Raw genomic sequence first — 27,498 nt, 5'->3', positions numbered from 1 at the left:
ATACACAATAGAACCAATAATCTCCTACAAAAGCACAGAAATTCCACGAAATACATGGCTTTCCATCCGTTCTTTACACCCATTCATTCCAAGGCTATATGGTCTGCCTAAGTTATATAAAGAAAACTACTCACTGAGACCTATAGTAGACAGCATTGACTCACCCACCTACAGGTTATCTAAATATCTGGCATCATCGTTAAAAGCTTATGCGGGAAATTCTTCTTCTCATATTAAAAACTCAACAGATTTTGTCTCTAAAATCGAGGACTTAAAACTCAAGTTTTCTGACATCATGGTGAGCTTTGATGTGATAGCACTCTTTACCAACATTCCGACATGAGAAGTTCTCCATATTTTAAAGAACAAAATTTCAAATAAAATGTTCTCTCTACTATCTCACTGTGTAAACTCTGGCTATTTTGAATTTGAAAGTAAACTTTATAAACAGGTCAAAGGATTAGCAATGGGAAGCCCCCTCTCTCCTATATTAACCAACATTTTTTTCGAGGATTTTGAACAAAAGGCAATCTCCTTTTCTAGTTTAAAACCAAGAATTTGGCTTAGATATTTGGATGATATATTCCTCATATGGGAACATGATATTGAGAATCTTCACAGTTTTCTCATCCACTTAAACAACCTCCATCAAGATATCAAATTGACCATGGAGATTGAAGAAAATAGTTCCCTCTGTGTCCTAGATGTTAAACTCACCAAGTCGCCAGCGTCCATAAAAGTCTCTATATTTAGAAAGCCGATACACACGGACAGATATCTGCATGCGTCCTTACATCACCATCCAGTGCAAAAGTTGGGTATTATATTAACTCTAGCGAATTTTGCAAGATCTGTACTGTCAGATGAAGAAGAACTAAAAAAAAGAACTACAACATCTTAAATGGACCTTTAAAAGCAATGGCTACTCTTTAAAAAGTATTAACAAACAATTATTCCACCGTCAACGCAGAGACACAGGACGACTCTAAAGGTTATATCTCCTTGCCATATATCAGCACACTATCCAGAAAACTGAGTAGAAACTTAAGGAAGTTTAACATATAAACATGCTTCTCGACTCTTCCAAAAATAAGATCAAGTTTCAGCAATTACAAACAAACTCACAACCTTCTACAATTTCCAGGTGTATACAAAATCACATGTTAGTGCAGAAAACCTTACTATGGCCAAACGGAGAAATCTATCCTCCTACGTCTCGAGGAATACCAGAGAGACATTGCTTACAAGAGAATCAGGGCTACTGCCTTATCAGGTGATGTCCTGTTTTCAATAAACACAAATAACGAAAGCCGCTAACATGAAGTAAATTGGACAACAACTTCAAACCTGCACATTTGCCACGATGAGGTAGAAGGCTGCATTGTCGAGTCAAAAGAAATTACCGTGGACCCTCTTCACATGAACAATAATCTCAGCTATAATTTGCCTGACTCTTTCAGCTCTACTATCAGATACTGGCGATCTCGCGGAACCACACATGTACAGGTGTACAACAATAGAACTTTAACACGGACTATAGCTCAAGTTCATAATAACTGTAATTTACAGTCGAATTTATAGCTTTAGAGTGTCTCAATGCTTTTTTCAGTTTCTTTTAATAGCTTTCTATGTTCTTAATGCCTGATGAAGTCGATCCCGGCGAAACATGTTGCGTATCAAATAAATCTCAATTTGTTATAATTCTCAGATTTTTAGTCAGTTTATATAAAAAATGAATATATATATATAGCAATAAATAATGTTAAATTGTATTTCTTGCTTTCTGATTTTGAGACCTTTTTAAATATAATAAAATTATATACAGTTGTATTTCAGAAGAACCTCAGCCTTTTGCTTTTAGCTTATGCAACAGATGATTTAAAATGCTTATTTCACTGATAATATATCCATTTCTTAATTGCTGTGTGTGTGTGTGTGTGCACGCGTGTGTATGGTGAAAACGTCTTAAGCATATTATGTGCAGATAAATTCAAAATGTATATTTATTCTGATGTATTCCAATTACATCCTTCCCTTTCTCTACCAGGGTTAATAAATACTTTATATCTAATTTCCTACTACTTTGAAATTTTTTACAAGATGTATTATTTCACATTTTGATATCTGAGATGTATTACTTTATTTTGTTATTTCAAAAAGGAAAGGAATAAAACAATAACACTTCCTTTTCTGATGAAGCAGGTGATCCTAAAATGGGAGAATTTCTTTTCAGTTTGATTATTTCAGCCCTTCTTTTCTTTCTTAGCCTGGCATCTGTTGGTTTGGGAGATAGCAAACAGCCCAATTCATTATATAAAAAACTTATTTACATTTATGCAGAAAAAAAAAGTTACTTTTATATTTAAATATAAAGAGCCAATAGGCTTCAGTGTGGGGTTACTTTATTTTTCTTAAAAAGAGTCTTGAATGTTACAACTGCTATTAATGATTGTCATTTCTGAAATTTGCTGTATCTTATTTAATAATCCTTTCTGCTCTAGCAACTTCCAGGCTGAAAGGTGAATGAGTTTAAGGAAAGGTATGATAGGCTTTGTGTGTATAATAGTTAGTGTGGATCTCCCACAATGAGAGTATCCATACTCCATGGAGATACTGTATAATAATAATAATTTAAAAATTCCTTGTTTCATTTGTATCTTTATGATTGATTCTCAACAAAAATGCCAATTATTATTTTATAGGCTGATACAGTATTTTGTCAAAATTAATTCCATCACCAAAGAACCACATAATTTCTAAATTATAATAATCACAATTAGGTCCTGTTATCAAAAAATTATAAATTATCTGATACATTGTTATTTTTTTTTGCAGGGGCGGGATTTAAAAAAATTCTTGTTATATTACATTGTCGTTCAACTATATAGACTCACAAAAGTTTGTGGTATGTACTTTCCATTGTGAGTTGGTTTTCTGTTAAAGAAAGAAAGTACCATTAGAGCAATATGTAATTAATGTGTCTAGAGATTCGTGTGGTGTCTAAACCATGTGGCCATAATCTGATACATTGTTATTTTTTTTTGCGGGGGCAGGATTTAAAAAAATTCTTGTTATATTACATTGTCGTTCAACTATATAGAGTCACAAAAGTTTGTGGCATGTACTTTCCATTGTGAGTTGGTTTTCTGTTAAAGAAAGAAAGTACCATTAGAGTAATATGTAATTAATGTGTCTAGAGATTCGTGTGGTGTCTAAACCATGTGGCCATAATGAAAAATAAAGTATGTTTTTCAAAACAAGAGTATGTTTTGAAAAACATACTCTTGATGCTGCATGGATGACAAAATTGAAAAGATTAGTGATGTCTGGAAGAAAAAATATCTCATTAAAGACAAGAAGCTAGACAGTGAATAAAGGAGTGACATTACAACTCGCATGATTATCATTATTGTTTAAAACTGAATTTTGGATCAAAGATTTAAAATGCATAGTTTTTTTTTTAATGTAAAAAGATGTATGACCAGTATGGTATGGATTTTGCTAATTTAAAGGAGGTGACATCAGTAGAATTTACTGTGGATTAGAGAAAATTATTAAGTTTATGAATTTCAGGTAATCCATATACCTAAAATTTTATGCCTTATTGTACAGCACTTCTGTGGAACTGATGTCCACTTTTCTCTAAGCCTGCAGTGAAAACAAATAACTGTTAGTATCCATCTGTCATCCAGTATCAAACCTACCAGACCAACTTCTCATCATCATCTTTTATTCCATATACCCCTTCCCTGCAGAATAACCTTCTTCACATTGTGTTGACCAAAGACTACAACTGTCAGCTATTCAGTAAGTTCTTGAAAGTTTATTTTTCACTTGGTTAGACTATAATAAATTTAGTTTAATCCTTTATCCAAGTGTGAGCAAACAAAGTTTGCGCCTGAAAGTATCTTCAGGACTGGGATAAGGTAGTACAACACCGGGCAACTCGTTGCAAAGGTGGAGCAAGCTAACATCACTTCTATCTCAGTGTCTCCCATAATGCAAAACACATCTCCTTGTGGATATGTCTAGTGTTATGCATTAAGGGAAGGGCCACTACTCAGACTAGTTTCAACCTTTATTGAGGTCTCTTCAGTGGGAGCCAGGCCCAAGTGGCGATACCAGGCAGAAGCATTAGCAAGGTCATCTCTACCTATAGGAGTTGCCAAAAGGTGTGCTACCTTTTTATTAAATTACTCTGGATCTAGAGAAAGATGTTGAAAGTTTATTTTTCACTTGGTTAGACTATAATAAATTTAGTTTAATCCTTTATCCAAGTGTGAGCAAACAAAGTTTGCACCTGAAAGTATCTTCAGGACTGGGGTAAGGTAGTACAAAACTAGTCTGGGTAGTGGCCCTTCCCTTAATGCATAACATACATATGCCAAGAGTGACAGTGTGTCTTGATGAATGGTCGGAAAATGAGTTTCAAACAGAGAGCTGCGATTGACTTTTGTGTTAAACTTGGTAAAAGTTTTACCGAAATGCATCAAATGTTTCAAAAAGCATACGGGAGATGAATGCTTATCCCATATGCTTTTTTGAAATTGCTTAAACCACTCAAGTTTACGAGTGGTTTAAGCGATTTCAAAGTGGTCATTAGATGCTTGAGGATGAGGAAAAGCCGGGCCATCCAAAAACTGGACTGAGCAAAGTTAACATCCAAAAAGTGCATGATTTCATCAAAAAAAAACCAAGATCGTCTGTGAGATTGATTGAAGATGAACTGGGGATTTCAAAATCAACTGTACACAACATTTTGACTGAGAGTTTGGGCCTTCATAAATTGAATTTGCAATTTGTTCCTCACAAGTTGACTGACGACCAAAAAATGTATCGAATTGAATACTGCAAGGACCTCATTCAAATTGCTCAAACTTCCTTGAAACGATCGTTACTGGTGATGAAACGTGGTGGTTTGAGTACGAGCCCAAAACAAAGTGCTGAGTGGAGACCACCAGAAGAGGGGCATCCAAAAAAAAGTCTCTTGGAGAAGTCAAGAGTAAAGACAATGCTGATTTGTTTCTATGATTCCAAGGGCATTATCCACAAAGAATTCGTTCCACCTGGCCAAACGGTCAATGGTGAGTTTTATCTCAAAGTTTTGTGAAGCGATTGATAGCGAGAATTAGTCACGTTTGGCATGAATATCGTGATGCAGGCAGCTGGTCACTTTTGCACGATAATGCACCATCTCATTGTTCGAACATTGTGAGACAGTTTTTGAACAAAAACCAAGTTTGTGTGTTGGATTACTCACCTGATTTAGCACCCTGTGACTTCTTTCTCTTTCCCTGACTTCATTTGCCGATGAAAGGAAAGCGATACGACACCATTGAAAATGTTCAAGTGGCAGTAACCATGATCCTCAACAGCATCCCAAAAATTGATATAAAAAACTCATTTAACGAATTTACTGACCGTGCCAAATCTCCCTTAGCTTCGACTGTATCGAAGCTAAGGGAGAGTATATTGATTGAAGTAAATGATTTGAATAATTATAATTGGTATATGTGTTTTATTTTCTATCAAAAGTTTGTTTTCTTTTTTGAACAGAGGGTGTATGATGTGCCTCCTGTTGCATGTGCAGTTAGTGTGTGTGTGTGTGTGTATTTAGTGAGTCATGGTCTGCTAAGCAGCATTGAAATTAACAGTAATAGTTTAGAACATTAGTATTATGAAGGAATAAATCACTTCTTTACTGATAAACAGTGACAAAATATTGTTTTAACTAAAATTTCTTTCCATTAATTTATCAAGAAGAATTCAATTTTGTCTATTGCTGGAAACTGTTTCATTTCTCTTTTTTATTGTATTTTTTTTTATCTGTATTCATAAAAAATGCCTTATCCTGTAACTTCAGAATCACTTTGCATTTATTTTTAAGTATAAAATGTTAAATCCCCACATTCAAACTTCCTGATATTTTTAATATTTTTTAAACATTTTTTTCTCTTGTTTGTGTAAAGGTCTTCCTATAATTTGAGTGAAATAAAAAAGCAATACTAGATATACTGATACTATATCAGCATATCTAGTAATAAACAAAAAAGTTAAAATCCCTGATAATTATCACCCTCCATCCAGTGGAGGGGGGGGGGGTGCACCTGTTCAGGTTTGCAGAAGAGAGACCTTTCATGATAGTATTGGCCCTTTCTACTCTTCATCTTTCTCTATTCTTTTCATCCCTTATTCTTTGCTACTTCTCCTGGGGTCTTCCTTATATTTGCCTATTTTCCACACCTCCATTGCTGTGACAATGCACTACTTTTGTCCCTGAATGATATATAGCCAGGATCCATTGATAGTAGGCTTACTTAAAGGGTCATTGCAGAAATCTCCTTCCACAATAGTCAGGGAACAGCATGTCTATGATAAACCCTGATGTTATATATGAGGGTGGTCTGAAAAGTTCTTGGCCTAACAATGAAAAAACTAAATTGTCCTGTCCCTGTAGTGGTTCTCGGTAAGATCTGCAAAATAACCCTCTACAGGGTTATTTTGCAGACTTCAAATCACCTCTCGATTCGAAGAAAAATGCTGACCAGCGACATAGAGTTTTAGTTTTGGGAAGAGATAGAAGTCACAGGGAGCCAAATCTGGGAATAGGGTGGATGTTCCAACAATTTATAGTGCAGATTCCTGAATTTTCCCATTGCCAAAACACCTTTGTGTGGCAGGTGCACTGTCCTGATGAAAGATGATTTTTTCTTCTGCAAACCGGTCTTTTCTCACAAATTTTTTTCATCTAGTCTGGTTAAAAGATTGGAATAATATTCCCCGGTTATTGTTTTACCCTTTTCAAGATAATTAATAAACAAAATGCCTTTAGCATCCCCAAACACTGATGCCATGACCTTTCCTGCTGATTGAACTGACTTTATCTGCTTTGGCACTGAACAACCTGCTTCTGTCCACTGTTTTGACTGCTGTTTGGATTCTGGTGTGTAATGGTAAATCTAAGTCTCATCCATTGATCAATATATCAATAAATCAATGCACACAAAATCAGTTTTATTCTTGTTAAAACGCTCCAAACACTGTTCAGAGATTTTCATGTGAGTGCGATTTTGATCTGCTGTGAGCAAGTGCACCACCCATCTTGTGCAAACTTTTTCATTTGCAATTCTTCATGTAAAATATATCCTACACGTTCTTTTGAAATGCCTATAGTCTCAGAAATTTCACGCAGTTTGACTCGTCAGTCATCCAATACCATACTGTGCACTGATCAATGATTTCTGGTGTTGTTATACTTTTTGGATGTCCTTCACAATCATCTTCAAGGCTGGTATGGCCACATTTAAACTCGGCAGCCCATTTCTTAATTGTCAAAAATGAAAGAGAAGAGTGACCATAATCTTTTATGAACTTCAAATGAATTTCATTTGCCGTTAAGCCTTCTTTTACAAAGAATTTTATAACCACACAATACTCAATTTTATCCATTTCAAGGGATACAAGCAACACCTTTGCTTCAGACAGCCTGTATAAAACAAACTACCTGATAGAATGACTTGTAATTTCTCATGAATGCTATAACAGATGTACCGACTTAGGGAAAAAAAATTCTTGCCAATAGTGTTGCCATCTATGGTCGAAGCCGAAAACATTTCAGACCACCCTCGTATACCTCCAAGTGCATACATGTTTGCCAGATAGTGGACATCTGTGTGTAGTGCTGTGGTGAAGTATCTCTAAGGCCAAATCAAAATATCCCTATGAGCATGAATCCTTCATCCTCAAATTTTGCAGGGCCCTCAGAATGCCATAACCATAACAATTACCTTCAGATATTGTAGATAAATAATATAATAGGAATAAAAAACAAAAACACCTGACACATATAAATATAATATTGTTTTTCAGGATCCATGCAAGGTGGAAAGCCAATAAGGAAAATGTCACCTTTCTTTATTTATTTAAAAGGGTTTAGAAGGGTTGACAGGATTTCCCAAGACCATTAAAAAAAAAAACTATGCGGTCTTCATATTTGGTCACCTGGTTTTTTGAGCATTTGAGGGAATTTTTGCAGGAAGTCCAGAGCAAGAGTGGCTTTTTGGTAGCATTCTTGGGAACATTGGGTACGAGGACAGATTGAAAGAATGTCACTGGCACAAGGTTTTGAATTGAAGGAAATGTGTGACATAATTAAGATGTATAAGATGGTGAGGATGATACCAGATTAATCCAGAAAAGATTTTTCATAATGGGCAGGAGAAACAAGAAAGTGGGTTGATTGTAGCTGAGTCAATGAAGGCTATGAAGTGAGTATTATATCTGTCATTTGTGCATGTTCTTCTGATTAGTTTGTCTATTTTTCGGATTAAATTCATAGGAGGTAATCATACACTTCCATATGAAACCAGATAACTCGAATTCAGCTGAAAAATCCCTTATAAAGGCTCCTTGCATCCTTGATGGAATTCAAACCCAGATCTTTCCAACAGAAGGACAAATGTTGTGACCCTCACAATTGAGTATGGAGCTTGATAATAGCCTGTCCCAAGAAGTTTCTTAAGCAGGGCATGAGTGAGAAAGGCATGAGATGCAGGATTTTTGTTTGGATGGAATGATGAGTAAGCGGAATGCATTTTCCAAGAATATGGTGAGTTCAGAAACAGTAGAAGTGGCAGGTTGCAGTAAGTTGCAGGGTTTAGAAGGGTTGACAGGACTTCCCGAGACAGTTAAAAAACTATGATGATTCTTTGAACTACACGAAGATCTAATAATAATTTCAGTAGGGATAACACAGTTAATCATTTCTGCATAGTAATAGTCAGTTATGTTTGTCACAGTGGGGGCACCTGGTTTTTCTGTTTTGCAGATAGAAAACCCTTTTTATTCTTTCTTTTTTTTTAATGCAGAAACCTTGCTATTTACATATGGAACTAGCTAACCATCTTCAGTTCATTGGTGTTTTTTCAATTTCAAAAATCCCCCTTCCTCCCTGAAAAAAGGTGCAAATCCTGTAGCATATCACTACCATGTTAGCAGGTTCCTGTAAACATCTGTGCGGATGTCAGGAAGCCATACCTCGACAATCAAGAAGCGCGCTGTAGCCATTAGCTTTGCATGGTGATTTGTAGTAAGTAATAACAAAAATAAAATAAAATGATAATAATTAAATAAATAAAATATTCTCTACTCTTAATTTTCATATTACATTTTATGTGTAGGTGATGGGTTTGTGCTGCCATTAGCCATCATTGTCTCAAATTTTATATATTATGTACATAAATTAGTGAAGTGTAAACATGTTTCATATTTCCAAGTAAATATTAAGATGTTCCAAGAATAAATGGCAATTTTGTTTTCCTATCTCAGATTCTGTTACTATCTCAGAAACCAATGTACCTGCAAATCATCTTTACAATTACATCATTAGTCATAATAAGCTATATGGAATGAGAGTACTGAGGATGGTTCCTATAATTCAGGATGGTGATTCTCTGGTTTGTGTTTATTTATTTATTATTTTTTTTGTTACTTTTCCCTTTTTTATATATAGTAAAATAAAAATATTAATATAGAAATACAAATTATTTTATAACAAAAACCTTGAGTGAGAGAGAGAGCATATTTTTATATGGTATCTTTAATTTTCAACTGAGGCTTTTGCAATTGTTGTTATAGCAGAACAAATGCAAATATTACCCCGAAAAGTATTCTAGTAGATTACCGTTCAGAGAAAGAAAAAATCATTGCTCAGAGTTGAATGCATTGCAAAATTATCACAGCACCTTATAATACAAAATCATTATTTACGAGTAGTGTGACTAATATTCAGTTTTGCATGCACAAAGCTCTTCTACTGAGACATATGAGAAGTTAATAAATAACATAAAATGGATTTACTTTACATATATATTTTAATTAGTATAAAATTTTTACCCTAGTATCAAGGGCATCTTCCGTATGACTTTGAAATTAAACAACGGGAACAAAAATTCAACATATGTGAACTGCACTAACAAGATGTAGTGCATTATGGTCTAATTATATTAAAGTTATAGTGAAATTAATTTTAACAAGATTTAAAAATCTAATATGTACACCCACGGGGGATGTACAGGATAATTATGATAGTACTACATGAAAAACTTACCATTACTATCCAATCAATAATTTTCCTCCAAATTAACCTGTTATTTGTCAAGAGACTCTAATATCATCAGATCATATATTCTGTATTTTAAAGTGCTTTTTACTATATCAATCCATTTACATCTTGGTCTTCCTCTGGGTATTTTTCCTGCCAACCTTGCAAAGAACACTTGTTTAGATGATCTCTCCTCACCCATTCTGTTTAAGTGACCATACCACTTGAGATTAGCTCTGCTAACACATTCCTGGATGCTAACAATGTCAAGTTCTTTCCTAAATCCTCATTTTTAATATGATATTGCCATTCATGCCATCTGTTCACACCCCCCTAATCTTCCTCAGAACTCTTATATCAGATCTCTAGTCTTTAAGTGTTTTATTTTTAACCTGAGCTCTCAAATCCATAAGTTAAAATTGGCTTGAACAATGACTTGTGTACAGCTAATTTAGTGTTTTGACAAATTTCCATATAAATATATTCAGCTGACTTCCTACCATATCAGCTTTACTAATTATGTTGTCTATTTCCATATTTAATTGATGTTCTTCACTAAATATTGTGCCTAAATGACTTAAATGTTTTACTTGTTCTTTATGTTCACCATTCAGAATACAGTTCATGTTTTCAATGTTTCTGCCTATTTTCGTTGTCCTTATCTTTTATTTCTGATTTTCATACCAAATTTATTACAAGTTATTCAATTTAATCATGGAATCTTGCAGACTTCTGCTGGATTTATTCAGAAGTGTAACATTATCTGCATAAAGTAGAGCTAAGATTAACATTGCCAATTTTGATATCAGATGAAGATAATAGCCATGTTTGCCACACACCTAATTTAGCATCAAACTATCTTCCTGTACCTCTTTAATTCTGATTGCTGACTTACAACTTAAATAGAGACTGTGTTTTGCTTGATATAATGTCCCATTTACACAGCATATATATATATATAGAATTTTGAAGAGCTTTCCTCTTGGCACCTTGTCATATGCCTTTTCCAGATCTACAAAACTTAAATACAAATCCTTGTTATATTCCCAAGCTTCTCAACTATTTATCTTAAAGTAAAAATCCAATTCTGATAACCTCTGCATGGCCTGAATCCAGCTCGTTCTTCACCAACCTTCCCTCCCACAAATTTGCTTAATCGTTTCTTCAAGTATATTTACATAAATCTTACCAGGAACATAGGGAAATACCTTTGTAATTCTTACATTAGTTTTATTTTCCTTTTTATAGTTGAGTACTATGAGAGCTCTGCTCCAATCAGCTGGAATTCGACCCTCTGACCAGGCCTTCTGAATTATGCAATGCAGCCACTGTAAAACTTTTATACCTCCATATTTGACCATTTCTGGTTGATTTTCATCTACTCCAGCTGCCTTTCCACATTTCAGGTTTTTGGTAACTTGTTCTACTTCAAGTATAGATGTGTATTCCTGACTGCATTCCTGCTGGGAGTTTTCTACCACTATACTGACACTGCTTGTTTTTATTTAGCACTCTTTCAAAGTAATTACTCCAGATACCTAGAATAGCATTATCTTCAGCTTTCTTGTCATCTTGATCATCTCTGATTCCTTTTACAGTAATTTTTCTTCCATTTCTGAGCATTTTCAATAGTCTTTTTGTCACCTTCCTGATATTTATTTTCTATGTTTTTACCAAAGTTTTTTCCATGAGTTTTGTTTTGCTAGTTTTGCATAGTGCTTTGCTTTCTTATATTTTTCTCTGTATTCCAGCTGAATTACTTGCTAGGAAGTTTCTATATGCTTTCTTCTTTTCCTTGACTGCCTCTTTAACTTCCTGAGTTCACCATAGAGTTTTGATTTTTCTTTCCTTACAGACAACCTCATAACATGCCTCTCTGGCTGAATCAATCAATATTTTCTTCAGGATTTGCCAGTGAGTCTCCAAGGTTTAGTTCTTGTTTTCAAATGCTTTCATTTTTTTTTTTTTTCAGTGATATTTATGTATTTGAGTCTACAGCTCACCTCTGAAAGCTGCTCAACCTTTCTTTAAAACTTTCTTACATGCTCTTCTTTTCAATATGAAATTCAATTTTATCTTGCTCAAACTAAATAGTAATCACTTCCTATTTCAAACCCTCTGTATGCTTGTGTGTCCTGAAGTAGTGGGAAAACATTACTATCAACTATAACATAGTCAATGAGACTTTCTTATTTCTTGCATCTTCCCTTAATTAAATTAATTCTGGAATTAGTGGAGAACTATTTCCCATAAGAGGAATAATTTAAGTCCGTCGTTTCTATTGAGATTTGGTCGATGTAGCAAGGTCTCATAACTCTTTGTATAAACGTTCAAAGAGATTAGTACTTTTATGAAAAACTTAATTTTCTTCCAAAGAATTCTGTGTCTGATGGTGAGAGAATGCTCTGCAAGTCCTGGCTCATGGAACTTCATATAGTCTAAATGTTCATCAGAATGCACTGCTGCACATCTACGTCTTTGTCCAAATGAGATAATCCATACTGGCAAGGAATTTGATATACTCCAGAATGGTCTAAAGGCAGATGTTTAGCTGAGCCTAGAAAAGTAGATATCTTGTTAATAGGAGGAAAGGACACTTGTGTGCAATGGATCCAAGTAGTTTAGCTATACTTTCTGAGATGCCTTTAACATAGGGAGTGACATAACAGAACACTCCTGTATCATTATTGATACAGAAGTGTTCTGTTATGTCACTCCAGAACAGAACAGAACATTTCTGTATCATTATTTCGATGAGAGGCAGATAAGAAGGAAACTCTATAGTTATTAATTATCTTGTCAACATGTGATTCAGTAAAACCAATAGTAAGGAAGCTGGATTTCGTGTGATTTATTTCTTGAGAGAGCAGCAATTCAGTGGAGTAAAAAGAGCGTGCTTGATGCATTAAAGTCTTAATGATACCAGATTTTTGACAATTATGATGGTGTGAAAGTGGATGAATGTAAAATCCACTGTGTTTCTTTCTGAATGCTGAGAAGTGAAAGCTATCCATCTGGTTGACAAAATAATAAGAGATCTAAAATGACAATCCAGAAGAGAACAACAATGGGTTGTTCTCTTCTAACTCGAGAGTAAACTAGATACACTGGTGAAGGTGGTTGATCTTATTGACAAACTCTTGAAGTTCTGTACAGGATCCATGCTGCGAAACATATCTGTACTGTAAGGATAGCTTAGGATGGATGCTGTTCAGTATACATTATTCAAATCTTTCTATAGAGTAGTTAGTCAGTGTGGGAAAAAGAGGACTACCTATTACAAAGTTTATTCTGGCTACTTCACATGCCAAAATAAACTTTACCAATAAATTGAAGGAAATTGCGCAACAATGGGTAGTCTTCTTTCTCCCACACTTAATGGAAAGAATTGAACAACATATTTAAATGTTGTTCAAACATAAGGAATTTAAATTGTTGAAAGGAAAACATTAAAACATTCTCTGTATTATTATTATATATGGGAACCCCCATGAGCTAACAAATGCATAATAGTCCAGATTTGGCCATACCAGAGCCTTGTAATAATGGATAATAATCTCCTTATTTCTGCTTGTCAATCTCTTCTTCAACATCCAAGTGATCCTATAAGTTATTATGTGCATTTCTGCCTTATGCTATCTGAACTTCAGCATCATGTCTGCCATCACCCTAAGATTTCTAGATTTGTCAATTTCCTGCAGTCCAGCCAATCAATCCATAGTGTTTGCTTATTTAAATTATTCTGCAGGATCTCTTTATCACCTTTATTTAACTATTATTATTATGAGTTTGCATCATCAAGAAACAACTAAATATTTCCCCCCTTCCCCAGATCATTCCCTGTAACATTAATATCAAATTAAATAACAGCCCTAATACAGAGTACTGTGGCATACCACTAGACACCTACTTTGTCTTGGATTCCCCTCCATCATATACTACTCTTTGATATCTGTCCACTAATCACCCTCTTATCCATGTCACTGGCTTAATATCCATCATCACCATTTAATTTATGTAATAGATTTTCATATAGTATCCAGTGAAACGTCTTTCCAAAGTCCAGCAGTATCATTTGTAGCCATTTTCTTAAAATGAGCAAATTATCAAGACAAAACCTTCCATTCTCAAAGCTGTGCTGCCCTTCCCATGAAGTATCATATCCCTATCTCTACTTCCTAAATTCTGCCCTTAATCACCAGTAGGCGATTCTAAAACTTCAACAGTGTTAGTACTTGAATTCAACAGGTTTTATGCAGAATGGTGCCCCTCCTCACATGACCACCTCTGTCAAGTGGTTGCTTCAGACATTTTACTGAGGACAGAATCATCAGCTACCATTTTTGTACAATGTAGCCAGCTCGCTCAGCAGATCTGAACCCCCTTCAAATTTTGGCTGTGGGGACATCTCAAAGACGTTATCTATCTTGGACGCAGCCAACTTAGTAGACCTAAAGACCAGCATTACGTGCTATACCCACAGCATTTTGGGTGAAACTCTACGTTCGGCAGTTGAGCATGCGATGTTGTTATTTCAGCATGTTGCTGAAAATGGAGGACAGCATATTAAACATACTGTGTAACTACACAATGGGCCATGTATCACCCTACTTTTCCATATATATATATATATATATATATAAGTTGCATACATTTTAAGGAGCTTGCTGATGTTAATTTCTTCAGGAAGATTTGAATAGATCTTTTTTGCTTGGACAAACTGGGTTTGTAGTTTTAATATTGATAAGCATAGTGTGTTGCACTTTGGTGTGCAGAGATATAAGGCTATGTACTGCATTGGTGAAACTGTGCTTTAGGAAATGGATGAGATTCAAGAGCGCGAGGTGATGGTTGACAGTGCATTGAAGGTATTGGACACTGCAAGTGATACAAGAAAGTCATCTGAGTTTGGAGACAGTAGAGGCAGCAAATGATGGCAATAAAGTTAGGCAAAGAAATCTTGAGCCAGAGCAGTTAATATAAAGGAGATTCCAGGTCTCATAACCATTACCTTGGATATCAGACCTGACAAATGCTCAAGTCCCACTCTTCTTATGAAAGGTACCATATATGTTGTACTGTGAAAAGTTTACATGAGATATTTTGAAGGATGCCTGTTGAGATTCAAAGATGAATAGATATATCAGGTTTTGATGATTGAATGAGTCCCCAGATCTCGAGAAAGTTACAAACAATTTGATGCCTGTATGTCACACCTGAATGATTTCATTCATTCATTTTGTATGATGATTCAACAGCCGTGATCCCCTTTTATGGGGAGGTATGGCACCACCTCAATCCCCCCATTTTTATCCAGGCTCGGCACTGGCATAGCTGACAATTCAGACCTAGAGGGATTGTCTTAAGCATTCCTGACTGTATACGTGTGTGTTCACAGTGGCTGCTTTGCCTGCTTGCAGGATGAGAAATCCCAAATAAACTGGGGGAGAAACCTTCTGTCCATGCCCAAGACCGGCTAACTTGGCTATGGCTGAGGAAGATCCTTAAGCTCCTCATGTCATCGACGGGAATCGAACCTAGGACACTCCTTCCCCAGGCATATGGTTGCAAAGCGTATAGCCACTAGGCTACTGCGTGGACTATCTGAATGATATGGCATAGGAAACAGTTGCCACATAGTCTCGACGGCTGCCTTGATGGTTTCATTTTCTAGTGGCCAGTGTGATTGCACCATAACAGCACAAAAGCAAATCCAGCAGGTGTTGCCTTTCAGCATGCGAGGCATAAATGATATCTTGCAGTTGCTAGATGGGATTCTGAATTAGAGGCATTCACTCATCAACTGAATGAATCTAAAGGCATTCAGTTCTGGATGCACACAAAGCATGACATGTCCATGCATATAGCCAACTATTGTTAGCCTTAAAGGACAGCAATGAAGTCCGACACCCCGCAATTAGTGCTTCTGCAGATGATTTAGCAATTCAAACTTGCACCTCTTTTTGTTCCTTTATTAGTTTACCAAGCACATGATCGTTGTTCCCATCTTAAACTAGCTTATTCTAACTTACATACTGCATTATGTCTAACTTAATCTATCTTACTTCAAGGTTCTATATCCATATAATCCTGTGTGGGAATCTAGTGTCTTGAGTGTAGCCAAATCCCCCTAGTCAGAGGTTGAGTCTTAGTAGATCATAGTATGGTGGCTGCTTTTCTAAGCATGACACCCAGCCAGTGCCTAGGTTGTCTGAGAAAAGATTTAGTGCTTACATGTCACACCTGAATGATGTAGCATAGGAAGCAATGGCTGCCTTTATGCTTCTGTTCTAGTGGCCATATTGGCAGACCAATCACATTGTATTTTTTACTAAGTAATTTAAGGAAATTACAACGTCAACTAGGATATACATTAAAATAAATTTTAATATACTTCAGTATTTCGGCAACGTCATGTTGCCATTTTCAAGAAACTTAAGAACAAGACACGTGCATGCAGGCACAACAAACAGTGAATGAGGAAGAAGCAGGAAGCTATTATTTCTCCTAAAGTCCTGATGGTGTTCCCCTAGCGGGTAATGTTGGTATTCTTGGGCGATTGGGCTGAAGGTCTGATGTAGGTTTCCCAAATTTGAGGCAGTCTCATGCAGCCAAATTTGTTGAGGTTTGGATTGTTTCTTAGGGCTGAAGCTGATTCCATGAAAAGCCTTTCATATTTGTATTTACTATGGTGTACTATTGTGGCTTTCTTCCACCGTATTCTATGGCAGGTATACAACGCATGGTCAGCAAGACCAGAGTGGCTGTATTGGTGAAACCGGATGTAGTCCTTGTGTTCTGAAATTCTGATATTGGCTGTCCTGCTTGTTTGGCCAAAGTAGGACAGCTTACAGCTGCAAGGGACCTGGTATACACCAGGTAGGTCTGGGGGGGGGGGGTCACTCTTTAGTAGAATGGATAAGGGATGCCAAATTTTTATATGGTCTGTAACAAGAAGTTAAGTCATGTTTTTTTAGGGTTTTTGTAATTTTTTCTGAGGTGCCTTGGATATAGGGTATGGTGATGGATTTAGCGTAATCCTTGTTGGGGGGGGGGGGTATGGTTTACTGGTTTCAATATTTTTCGGATTTATTTTTTGGGAGTGGGGGGGTAGCCGTTGGCTGATAAAGTGTTGAGAATGTGGTTTAGTTCTGTGATTGGGTATTGTCATTTGAACAGATAAGTTTAGCCCTGTTGTGTAGTGTCTTAATGACTCCATATTGTTGCGAAGAGGGATGGTAGGATTGTTGGCGAATGTATCTGCCTGTATGGGTGGGTTTTCTATAGACTGAGAAAACCAAAGTTCCATCAGGCTGGTGGACATTTCGTTGTAATTTCCTTAAATTACTTAGTAAAAAATGCATAACCAACGTCTAAGCCTTTCCACGACATTCACATTGTAACAGTACAAAAGCAACTCTGGATAATGCTGCCTTTCAATGCGCAAGGCATGAATGGTGTCATTACAATGACCAGATGGGATTCTGATCTGACATAGAGGTGTTCAGTCATCAACCCTTTCTCTGATTTGTAAATGTTGAGATTCAATGATGACTATACACTATCTACGAATAATTGTCCAGAGACTTTCCCATTCATGTGCCTTCTCCTATCAAGGAGATTGACTACCATGATGTGACTCATGGTTAACTAAGGGCGTAACAACATATGGTGAGGACCCTATCTCTTCCACATATTGTCGTAAGCATTCATGGCTGTAAATCCATGTGTGTTCACAGGGCTGGTGTGCCTGAGGGATGAAAAACCTGAGTTTCTGGGTGGGGGAATACCCTCTACTTTTGTATGAGACCAGCTAACTCACCTTTAGTCAAAAGAGAGAGACCAGATGAAGGTTCCTTATGTCATGGATGAGAATTGAACCGAAGTCTTTCCAACCAAAGAGCTTCGTCTATACCAAATGAACCACATATGCTCATGGCAGTTGCCTTGGTGTTGCACCACCACCACCATAAGTCTTGAACCATGTTCAGGTGCAAACTTGACTTACTTGTCTGTATGCTTACTTTGGAAAAAGGATTAAAACCAAGGTTATAAAATTACTTGGTATCTTTAACAAACCGATTTATGTTAAACCACCCTGTATTTATGGATTACCAAAAATCCACAAAACTAATATCCCCCCCTACACCCCCATAGTCGATAGCATAGATAGTCCCACATATTAACTGACCCAGCATTTAGCCAAGTCGCTTGCTTCCCTTACTGGCAACTCCTCTACTTTTGAAAATTCAGTCCATTTCAAAACACTAGTTAAAAATCTTATCCTAAAAAATTCAGACATAATGATTAGTTTTGATGTCACCTCTTTTATTTACCAATGTACCACTTATAAACACTCTTGATTTAATTAAGTCTAAATTTCCCCCAGATATTTTTAATTATTTAAATTTACTATGAATGCAGGTTACTTTACATGGGGAGGAAAAATCTACATACAGATTAATGGTACTGCTATGGGTCCCCCCCCCCCCCGTTAGCAAATTTTTACATGGAACACTTTGAAAACAAAGTACTTACACAGCTACATACAAGCCACTAGTGTGGTTACACTATGTAGATGATGTGTTTGTCACCTACCTAAACAGCCAACACCCCAAAATCCACTTCATGGTAGAAAAAGAATCTAATAACTGTTTGCCATTTCTTGACACATTAGTCACCCACCTTTCAGATGGATCACTATCTTTTTCCATTTACAGAAAGCCTACACACACAAGAAGGTGCCTACATAAACAATCACATCATCATCCAGTCCAACAGTATGGCATTTTAAAAACACTTACACACAGAGCCAAAGCCATTTGTTCTAACGGTACAGCTCTGACCACAGAACTCAAATATCTGCACCATACATTCTTGGCCAATGGCTATAATCCCTACAAAATAGATAAAATACTACATAGTCCCATTACTCTGCCCTCCCCTAATACACAAGAACACAACATGACCATTTCTATTCCCTATGTCAGAGGTACATCAGAAAAGATAGCCAAAGTTTTGATGAAACATGGCTTTCACACCACTTTCAAACCTCATGTCAAACTAGCAACTCTGATCCACTCACCTAAGGATAAACTTCACCCTTTAGCACACTCAGGAGTGTGTGAAGTTCCCTGTGACTTGGCCTATTATGGGCAAACAGGAAGATCAGTTAACATCCACCTGGAAGAGCATGAAAAATACATTCACTACTATTACTATGGCAAGTCAGGACTGGAAGACCATGCTTTGGATACTCCTTCACATGGGATAAGATGGAAGAAAACGAATGTGCTATATAGGAGTTGTTACAGATCTGAAAGATTATTTTTTGAGTCAGCAATGGCTTTGAAGAATTCTCCCAACCTTAACAAATATGGTTGCATTAATTTGCCAAAAATTTTGGAGACTGTTATCCTATAAGAGAACTCCCACATAGCTTTTTTTTTTTCGTTAGAGGGTGCCAAAAATAGGACTTTAGATCTTTTGTCCATTGCAATTGTATTGTTTCACTAACTCACTCACTGTTGCATGTACAAGTGTGTTGTGTTCTGATGATGATGCTGAGTTGAAATTCAGTGAAATATAAGTAGTTAATAAAACATATCTTTGATAAAATTGTTTGGTGTTGTTAATACTGTTAAAAAATAAGTCATGAATAATCGTCAACACCTAAGCTTATCTGTTAGATTTGGATGCTCCAGTTGAGTGGCAATGGCATATATGCCACCAATATGACAGCCCATGATGACACCTCTCTCTAAGTCACCGAGTTCACATCCTGTTCCCATGCCACCGGTATTCAACTTCTCCGATGAAACACTGCTTCCTGCTATTTATATATTGGTTTTTATGTTATTAACAAACCTGGAATGTTTCGTAACTTCAAATAACAGAGGATGTCTGGACAATCATTTGCAGATAGTGCATATTAGATTTGGGTGAAACTGAGTCGTGAGATGTCGATAAAGTCAATATAGAAGTCTTTTTTTACATAGAATTTTATTATTTTGTTGGATTTTTTGGGGATTTTTCTACTAATGTTTCACCTACTACCAGGCAAAAAAAAACAACATAAACAATTTAGTAAGTGGAATGTTAGGAAAATTATAATAGAGTAGGGATATTCTGTGAAGGACTCATCTAAGTACCCAGATTCATTTATGCCTTACCTTCTTCACATTCAATGATACAAATTCACAGTAATCTCTCTCTTATATCTTTCATTGTTATCCTCCATTATTTCTTCTCTCATACTCAGTCACCTTTCATTCATTTTTCTCTGCATCTGTGTCTCTCAAACACTCTCCCCTCTGATCACTTAATTCCATTCTTCTCTCTACAGTTTTGTTTTCTACCCTTCCAAATCCTTCTTTATCATCTTTCCTTTCACTTCACAGCTACTTTGCCTTTCACTTTGCTCTGTCTGATCTCTCACAACCACAAAACTTGTCTTTATGACTTCTTTTATATATATACCAAATTTGCTTCAACACATCAGAGGAATTCTCTGACATCAACATTGTCTTGCTAGTCCTCTCAGTGTACTGCTGAGCACAAAGCTTACAAATTGTTAATTACACAAGCAAATAAACTTCAGTGACTCATTGTCCTTATTTTATGCAGGATAGAGGGTACTAGATATAAGTAAAGGATTGCAAAATGAAACAGATGAAAAACAACATATTGCTCTTACAGCTATTGTCTCTGAATAAGAAATGAATTGCTTTCTTGACTGATATAAGCCTTTTGTTTTTCTGATACTCATTTTTTATTGTTCATATTCATTATTTTAGTTTTAATTGCTTTATATTTGTAATGTCTTACTTGAATTGTTATCTTCTTTACAATGTGTTTGCAGGATACAGAATTTGTGCTGGTGGAACTCTCAACCCAACAGGCATCCTACAAAGATGCTAATGATATCTGTCAGATCGACAACTTTGATGTTGGCCTTTTAATTACTCAGGATACAAATTTTATTCCCCAAGGACAAACAGATAAAAATACTCTTGTTTTAAAGTATTATATTATACTCACAAGTCAACGAGAACTGTATCCAAAGTTATTTAATCTTGCAGTACCAGTTGGATCATTTAAGACTGTACGCTTAGCACCATCTTACCTTTCTAATTGCCATCCTTCCAGAAAAATTAGTACCACATCAATTATCACCGAAAAAGAAAAATTAGAAAGCAGTATGGAAGACTCATATGATAGCAGCAGTCATGATTCAAGGTAAATTCCTGTTATATTTAAAGTAAATATATTAGAAATATTTTAGATTATGGAAAGGCCTAAATTTGTAAAATATACCATCTTGCTAGCAAAAATAGATTCATTCATTATAAGATACAAGTAGCATTTATGCAGTATAAAGTAGAAGTTTTGTTTCACCTTTAAAATTAACCATAAAGAGAGAGACAGAGAGATACTGTGTGAAAATGAGCCTTGAATTAGAATCTCTGTTTGACTGGTAACATAAACATATGGTTGCTTATTTGGTACAGACAGAAGAATTTTTGCATTCTTATGTCAAAAGAAGTAGTAGCTGCGTATCCAAACTCTTTTTTTTTTTTCTGCAAAATAAGGATAAGTTGGAAGATATCTGCAATGTATTACAATTGACTCTTTCTTTCTCTATAAATTCAGTTACCACCATAAATTCAGTTACTGTAACAAACTACTATCAAGTCTCAGCCAAATTCCTATTTACAAATTCTATTCTAAAGGAAATTGGCCAGCAAACTATCTGCTGTAACACACTATTCCTGTGGTTCCTGGAAGTTTGCTATACTGAGAGTTGACTGGAGAAAATAAATGTTTTTTCCTGCTTGTTCCACTACTAAAAATTGATATTGGGTAATCATGAAACTTCATTAGTATTTGATCTTGACTACTGTTATGCATTATCCATATTGGACCCCTTCCCACACATCCGTTCCATATGAGGAACCTGTTTGCCATAAAGGAGACTTCTTAGTGATGATGAGGGTCCTTTACATTCTACTGCTTTTTGTATACTTTTCTTTCTGTTCTTCACTCTGTTTCTCTTGATTCTTCTTTATCTCCTGGAGTCCAACACCTTGCCATCATATTTCTTGTGCAGTGTGACTTGGACATTTGGAAAGAAGATCTGGTGGTACATATTGCACTGCTTTGGTCCCTGCTCTTTCAAATGGCTGGTGTTCTTGGATGGCCCACCAAGGATCATTCATCTAGTGGGCTTATCTGCAAGGGTTAGCATTATTAAAGTATGACTTCTTCTCCATGGTCTGGGGATGGGTACAAGGCTCACCCTGATGTTATGTTGTGTTGTGCAGTGTAATGATGGTGTTCTTCTTCTAAGCAAGGTCATTGTTTGTCCAAGAGTCCATGTGAACTCGCCACAGACCATGGAGCTCTGTCACTGAATAATTTTGCCTTTTGAATACGAATCCTTCATCCTCAAATTTTAAAGAGACATATACAAGAAAACAACAAATAAACAAAACAAGATTTCTTTACCAGGATTTTTTTTTTTTTTTGAGCTCATACATGTGAGGTTGGGTAATCAACCTATAGCATGTTAGTACTATGTATAGGTAGTGAGTTGGGAAAGGAGGAACTTGTTTGCATTTGATTTAAAAGACTGTATATTGTATTCCTTAAAATTTGAGGAATAATTCTAATAAGTTTAATAAGCCTAATTACTCTCTTCTGTATTGAGTCAAGTATTTTGAGAAAGTTCTTAGGGGCACCACTCCAAATGTGAGAGCAGTATTCAGTAGCTGGATGGATTTGTGGTTTGTATAAGGTTAACAGCTTTTCAGAGATGAAGTAATGTCTTGAGCGAAAGAGAAATCCTAGTTTTTTAGAATCTGATGATGAAATGGTTATCTGTTTATGCCAGGAGAGGCTTGATGTCAGAGTAATTCCAAGAAGGAAAATCTCAAATTGTGTGGAAATTTGGGTATTGCAAAAATGGTTCTTTTTTATGAGAAATAAGACAGTACCGGGTCTTATTAGCATTGAAATTGACTAGGTTATCTGAACCTTATTGGAGGATGGCTTGGAGATCAGAACTGAGGGCAGTGGTGGTTGATGATCTGTAGGTTGAGGTGAGTTGTGTGGAGTAAGGTTTATCATAAGAAAGGGAGGAGTGCAATGTGCTGTCGTCTGTAAAACTGTATTGGGTTGAAGGTAAGCTGAAGTAGGTCATTGATATATATATAGTAGGAAGAGGCTTGGTGAGAGGACAGAACCTTGTGGAACTCTAGCATTAGTTGAATGATGAGAGGATAAGGAACCATCCACTATCACACATAGTGTTTATCCAGACAGAAAGCTGGAAATCCAACTACAGAAATCCTGAGACAGACCAAACAATGAACGTTTGCTTAGTAAGCCTTTGTGCCAGACCAGTCAAAAGCTTTGGAGATATCAAGTGCAACCACTTGAGATTCGCCAAACTTCTTCATGGCATTTTTCCACAGATGGGTGACATGTGAGCAGATCTCCTGTTGATCAGCAGCAGCGGAATCCATTCTGGTGGTCATTTATTAGATGGATGCCTTCAAGATAGTGTAGGAGTTGGGAATTGATTATTTTCTCCATTGATTTGATTTTCTTTAGACAGAACTGAGGTGAGTGAGATAGTGCAATAGTTAGACTTCAGTGATTTGTCACTCTTCTTGGGAATAGGTTGAATATAGGACATTTTCCAGGCTGTGAGATTTAGTGATACCAGTAGCGTAAGAGAGTATATACAGGCGACATAGGATAGGAGTCATTTCTGGTGCACAAACCTTCAGGATAATTGGAGGAATGCCATCAGGGACAGGACACTTTTTTTTGTGTCTAATTTGGACAGTATTTTTCTGATCTCTTTCTGGCAAAATGATATAGGAAGAATTGTATGTTAGTCATCTGGAATGGTTGTGCATTTACCATTGTCAGGTTATTCATGCATTGGAAGCAAAGCATGAAGCTAGAAGATTGGCTTTTTTTTTCTGTGGATGATGATGCAATAAAGCCATCTGGGTTATGATGGGGGTGGACAGAAGTTACAACCAATTGCTTTGGCAAGAGACCAAAAAGCTCGACTGCCATTTGGACAGGCTGCTAGTTTCCTGCTTTTTTCTCACTCGAGCTCTGTTTTGGAATGATAGTTTTCTTGCATCTGTTTCGGGTTTGACTATAAGCACTAAAGGAGGATGGAGTTCTTGATGTGAGCTAGTTATGATATGCTTGATTTTTCATTTGTCCAGTCTTGACAAATCTTTTGGAGAATCAGGGTTTAGTTAGGGAATGGCAGTTCAGCATAGTGTGGATTACTTTGGTGATACGTTCGGTGCATATGTTTGGGTTGAAAGGCTGGCAAGAGTCCAACCATGGGAATGAGGCATAGGAGTCACAAAGGTTGTCCCACTTGGCACTGTTATAATGCCAGACTTCTCTTGTATGGGAGTGGCGGTGTAATCATTATTGCATGGGAGAGGAGATTAGCACTAGATTGTGGTCAGAATTACCTAACAGGGCCCACTACAATCACTGTGTATTTGGAAGGTCATTGGTGAGGAAGAGATCTGGGTTGTTTGGAGAGTGTTTGGGTTATCTGGTATTCTGGTTGGCATGTGAACAAGTTATGTAAGATCGTTAGTGATGGTAAATTTCAGCTTCTCTGCCTGCAAAATCTCTACAACCGGAGGAGGAAAGACAGTTGGTGTTGTGGACATTAGAATCTCCTAGTAGGATAATTTCGCTGTTGGGAAAGTGGAACTGGAGAAGATCAGTTTTTGAGGAGAGGAAATTAAAGAACTCAGAGTGGTTGGTGGCATTAGGAGAACGATAGAGACAACAAATGAATTTGACTGAATGGGGAATACATATTTTCAACCAAAGAAGGTCAGAGTTGGGCAATTCTAGGTTGGGGTACTCTCTAGCAAGGTATGTCAGAGAAGATGTACAGAGAGACCCTTGGGTCAAAGAAGAGTGTTAAATAGTGTGTAGTTTGGAAGATTGAGATGAATAGTGCCGGGGGGGGGGATTTGAGTTTCTGCCAAAAAGAGGAGGTGGGGTTTGGTATATACTGACGATGGTAGTGGAGTTAAGGTTGGAGTTGAGATGTTACTGAAGTGGATATGCAAGGTCTGTGGGACATGGGTCTTGCGCATTTCCTATGCAGTGCCTGCATACTGGTCTCCATGGTGGTTACTAGTCGCGTGACTTGATTTTTGCACTAATTTGGCTTGCTTGTAGTCTGTGATTCAATTGTTTTCTCCATTTTGGCATTTTTCTTCTAGTTATTTTTGAAGATGACGACTTTGTTCTCTCTGGGCAAATGTTAGGTCTGGTCACCTATGCACAGTTGGGGGCAAGTGCCCTTGAACTGGTTAATTGCTGTTATTAGTTTAGATATGCTTTTCAGTATGTCACAGGTCACTTTTACATAGCATGGAAAGTTCATTCCCTCCTTTTTTTGATTTATGGGTCCGAAACGATATTTTTAGAGCTGAAGTTGCATTCTTCTGCTACTTTGCTGATGCCTTCTTTTACTGGTTTACCATTTTCTGTCAGAAATTTCAAAATAACGGTGTTGAATTTTTTTTGTTTTTGACCTCGATTAAGTCATGTAGGAGGGTGGTCTGAAAAGTTCTCAGCCTCAACCATAGATGGCAACACTATCAGCAAGATTTTTTTTTTTCCAAGTTGGTATATTTGCCATAAGCATCTATGTGAAATTGCAAGGTCATTCCATCAAGTAGTTTGTTTTATATAGCTTTTATATGTCTGAAGCAAAAGTGTTGTCTGTATGGATTGGATAAAATTGAGTATCGTGCAGTTATAAAATTCTTTGTAAAAGAATGTTTAATGCCAAAAGAAATTCATTTGAAGTTCATAAAAGTTTATGGCCACTCTTCTCCCTCATTTTCAACAATTAAGAAATGGGCTGCCGAGTTTAAACGTGGCTGTACCAGCCTTGATGATGATCCACTTGAAAGGCATCCAAAAAGTGTAACAACACCCAGAAATCACTGATCAAGTGCACGATATGGTATTGGATGACCGCCGAGTCAAATAGCATGAAATTGCAGAGACTTTCCATAAGAATGTGTAGGATATATTTTATATGAAGAATTCCAAATGAAAAAGATTTGGTCAAGATGGGTGGTGCGCTTGCTCAAAACAGATCAAAAATGCACTCACATGAAAATCTCTGAACAGTGCTTGAAGCGTTTTGACAAGACTAAAACTGATTTTGTGAATCGATTTATTAATATGGATCAAACTTGGATTCACCATTACACACCAGAATCCAAACAGCATTCAAAACAGTGGACAGAAGCCGGTTGTTCAGCGCCAAAGAAGACAAAGTCAGTTCCATCAGCAGGAACGGTTGTGGCATCAGTGTTTAGGGATGCTAAAGGCATTTTGTTTATTAATTATCTTGAAAAGGGTAAAACAATAACCAGGGTATATTATTCCGATCTTTTAACCAGATTAGACAAAAAAAATTCGTGAGAAAAGACCCGGTTTGCAAAAGAAAAAAAGTCATTTTTCATCAAGACAATGCACCTGTTCAGAAAGGTGTTTTGGCAATGGGAAAATTAAAGTATCTGCACTATAAATTGTTGGAACATCCACCCTCTTCCCAGGTTTGGCCCTCTCTGACTTCTATCTCTTCCTAAACCTAAAACTTTTCCTCGCTGGTCAGCGTTTTTCTTCAAATCGATAGGTGATTGCAGCTGTAGAGGGGTATTTTGAAGATCTTACCGAGAACCACTATGGGGACTATTTAAATTTTTATATTTAGTATTATATAAAAGGAAATTCCTAAAAACCAGGGGCTCGGTAAAATTGCCATAATACATAAAAGAAGAGGCGAAAGAAAATGCATACATAGACCCATATCCTTCCTGAGCCATGCTTATAAGATATTTATTAGAATCATTCAAAACAATAAACAAAGAGTATGAAGAACCAATTGAAGAAGAAGAACCAGTGATGCAATCTTTGTCCTACAGAGACTAGTACATTTGACTCAAGTAAAGCAAAAAGTATTTTTGTGTGCTTCATAGACTACATCAATCCTTTGATTTCGTAAACTAACTGTATGATTAAAATACCATTTAAAAAAAAAAAGGATATATACTTACTCAGTATAATCAGAAAGTACTATGAAGACACACAGGCACTAGTAAAATTCAAGAATATTGAAACAAGTAAAATTCCATCCCAGAAGGGAGTCATGCAGAAAGATCCTGTTTTTCTCTCTCTACTTGTTCAACGTTTAACTTGGAGAGGTGATTGGAGAATCCTTGGGGAATTTCCTGGGAGTAACTTTCAGTGGAAGAAGCATCACTATCTTAAAATATTCATATGATATTGTTTTGATAGCTTGTAATTTAGAGAAC

The 27,498-nt window shown here is 36.4% G+C and overlaps 1 protein-coding gene across 1 annotated transcript in view; it reads left to right on the top strand.

The window, feature by feature from the left end:
* Positions 1 to 27,498, top strand: part of LOC150108543 (KICSTOR complex protein SZT2-like) — a 1,022,772-nt gene that overhangs the window by 945,486 nt on the left and 49,788 nt on the right. Inside the window, exons 58-59 of the mRNA XM_090390485.1 lie at positions 9,328 to 9,455; positions 20,964 to 21,340. Coding sequence (XP_090246611.1) covers positions 9,328 to 9,455; positions 20,964 to 21,340 — 505 coding nt within the window. The remainder of the gene's footprint in view (positions 1 to 9,327; positions 9,456 to 20,963; positions 21,341 to 27,498) is intronic.

This window comes from Typopeltis vanoorti, chromosome 3 (genome assembly GCF_054136105.1).
Source record: "Typopeltis vanoorti isolate ZY-2024b chromosome 3, IOZ_Tvanoo_1.0, whole genome shotgun sequence".
Classification (NCBI taxonomy): Eukaryota; Metazoa; Arthropoda; class Arachnida; order Uropygi; family Thelyphonidae; genus Typopeltis; species Typopeltis vanoorti.
This window is presented reverse-complemented; position numbering and strand designations above follow the sequence as displayed.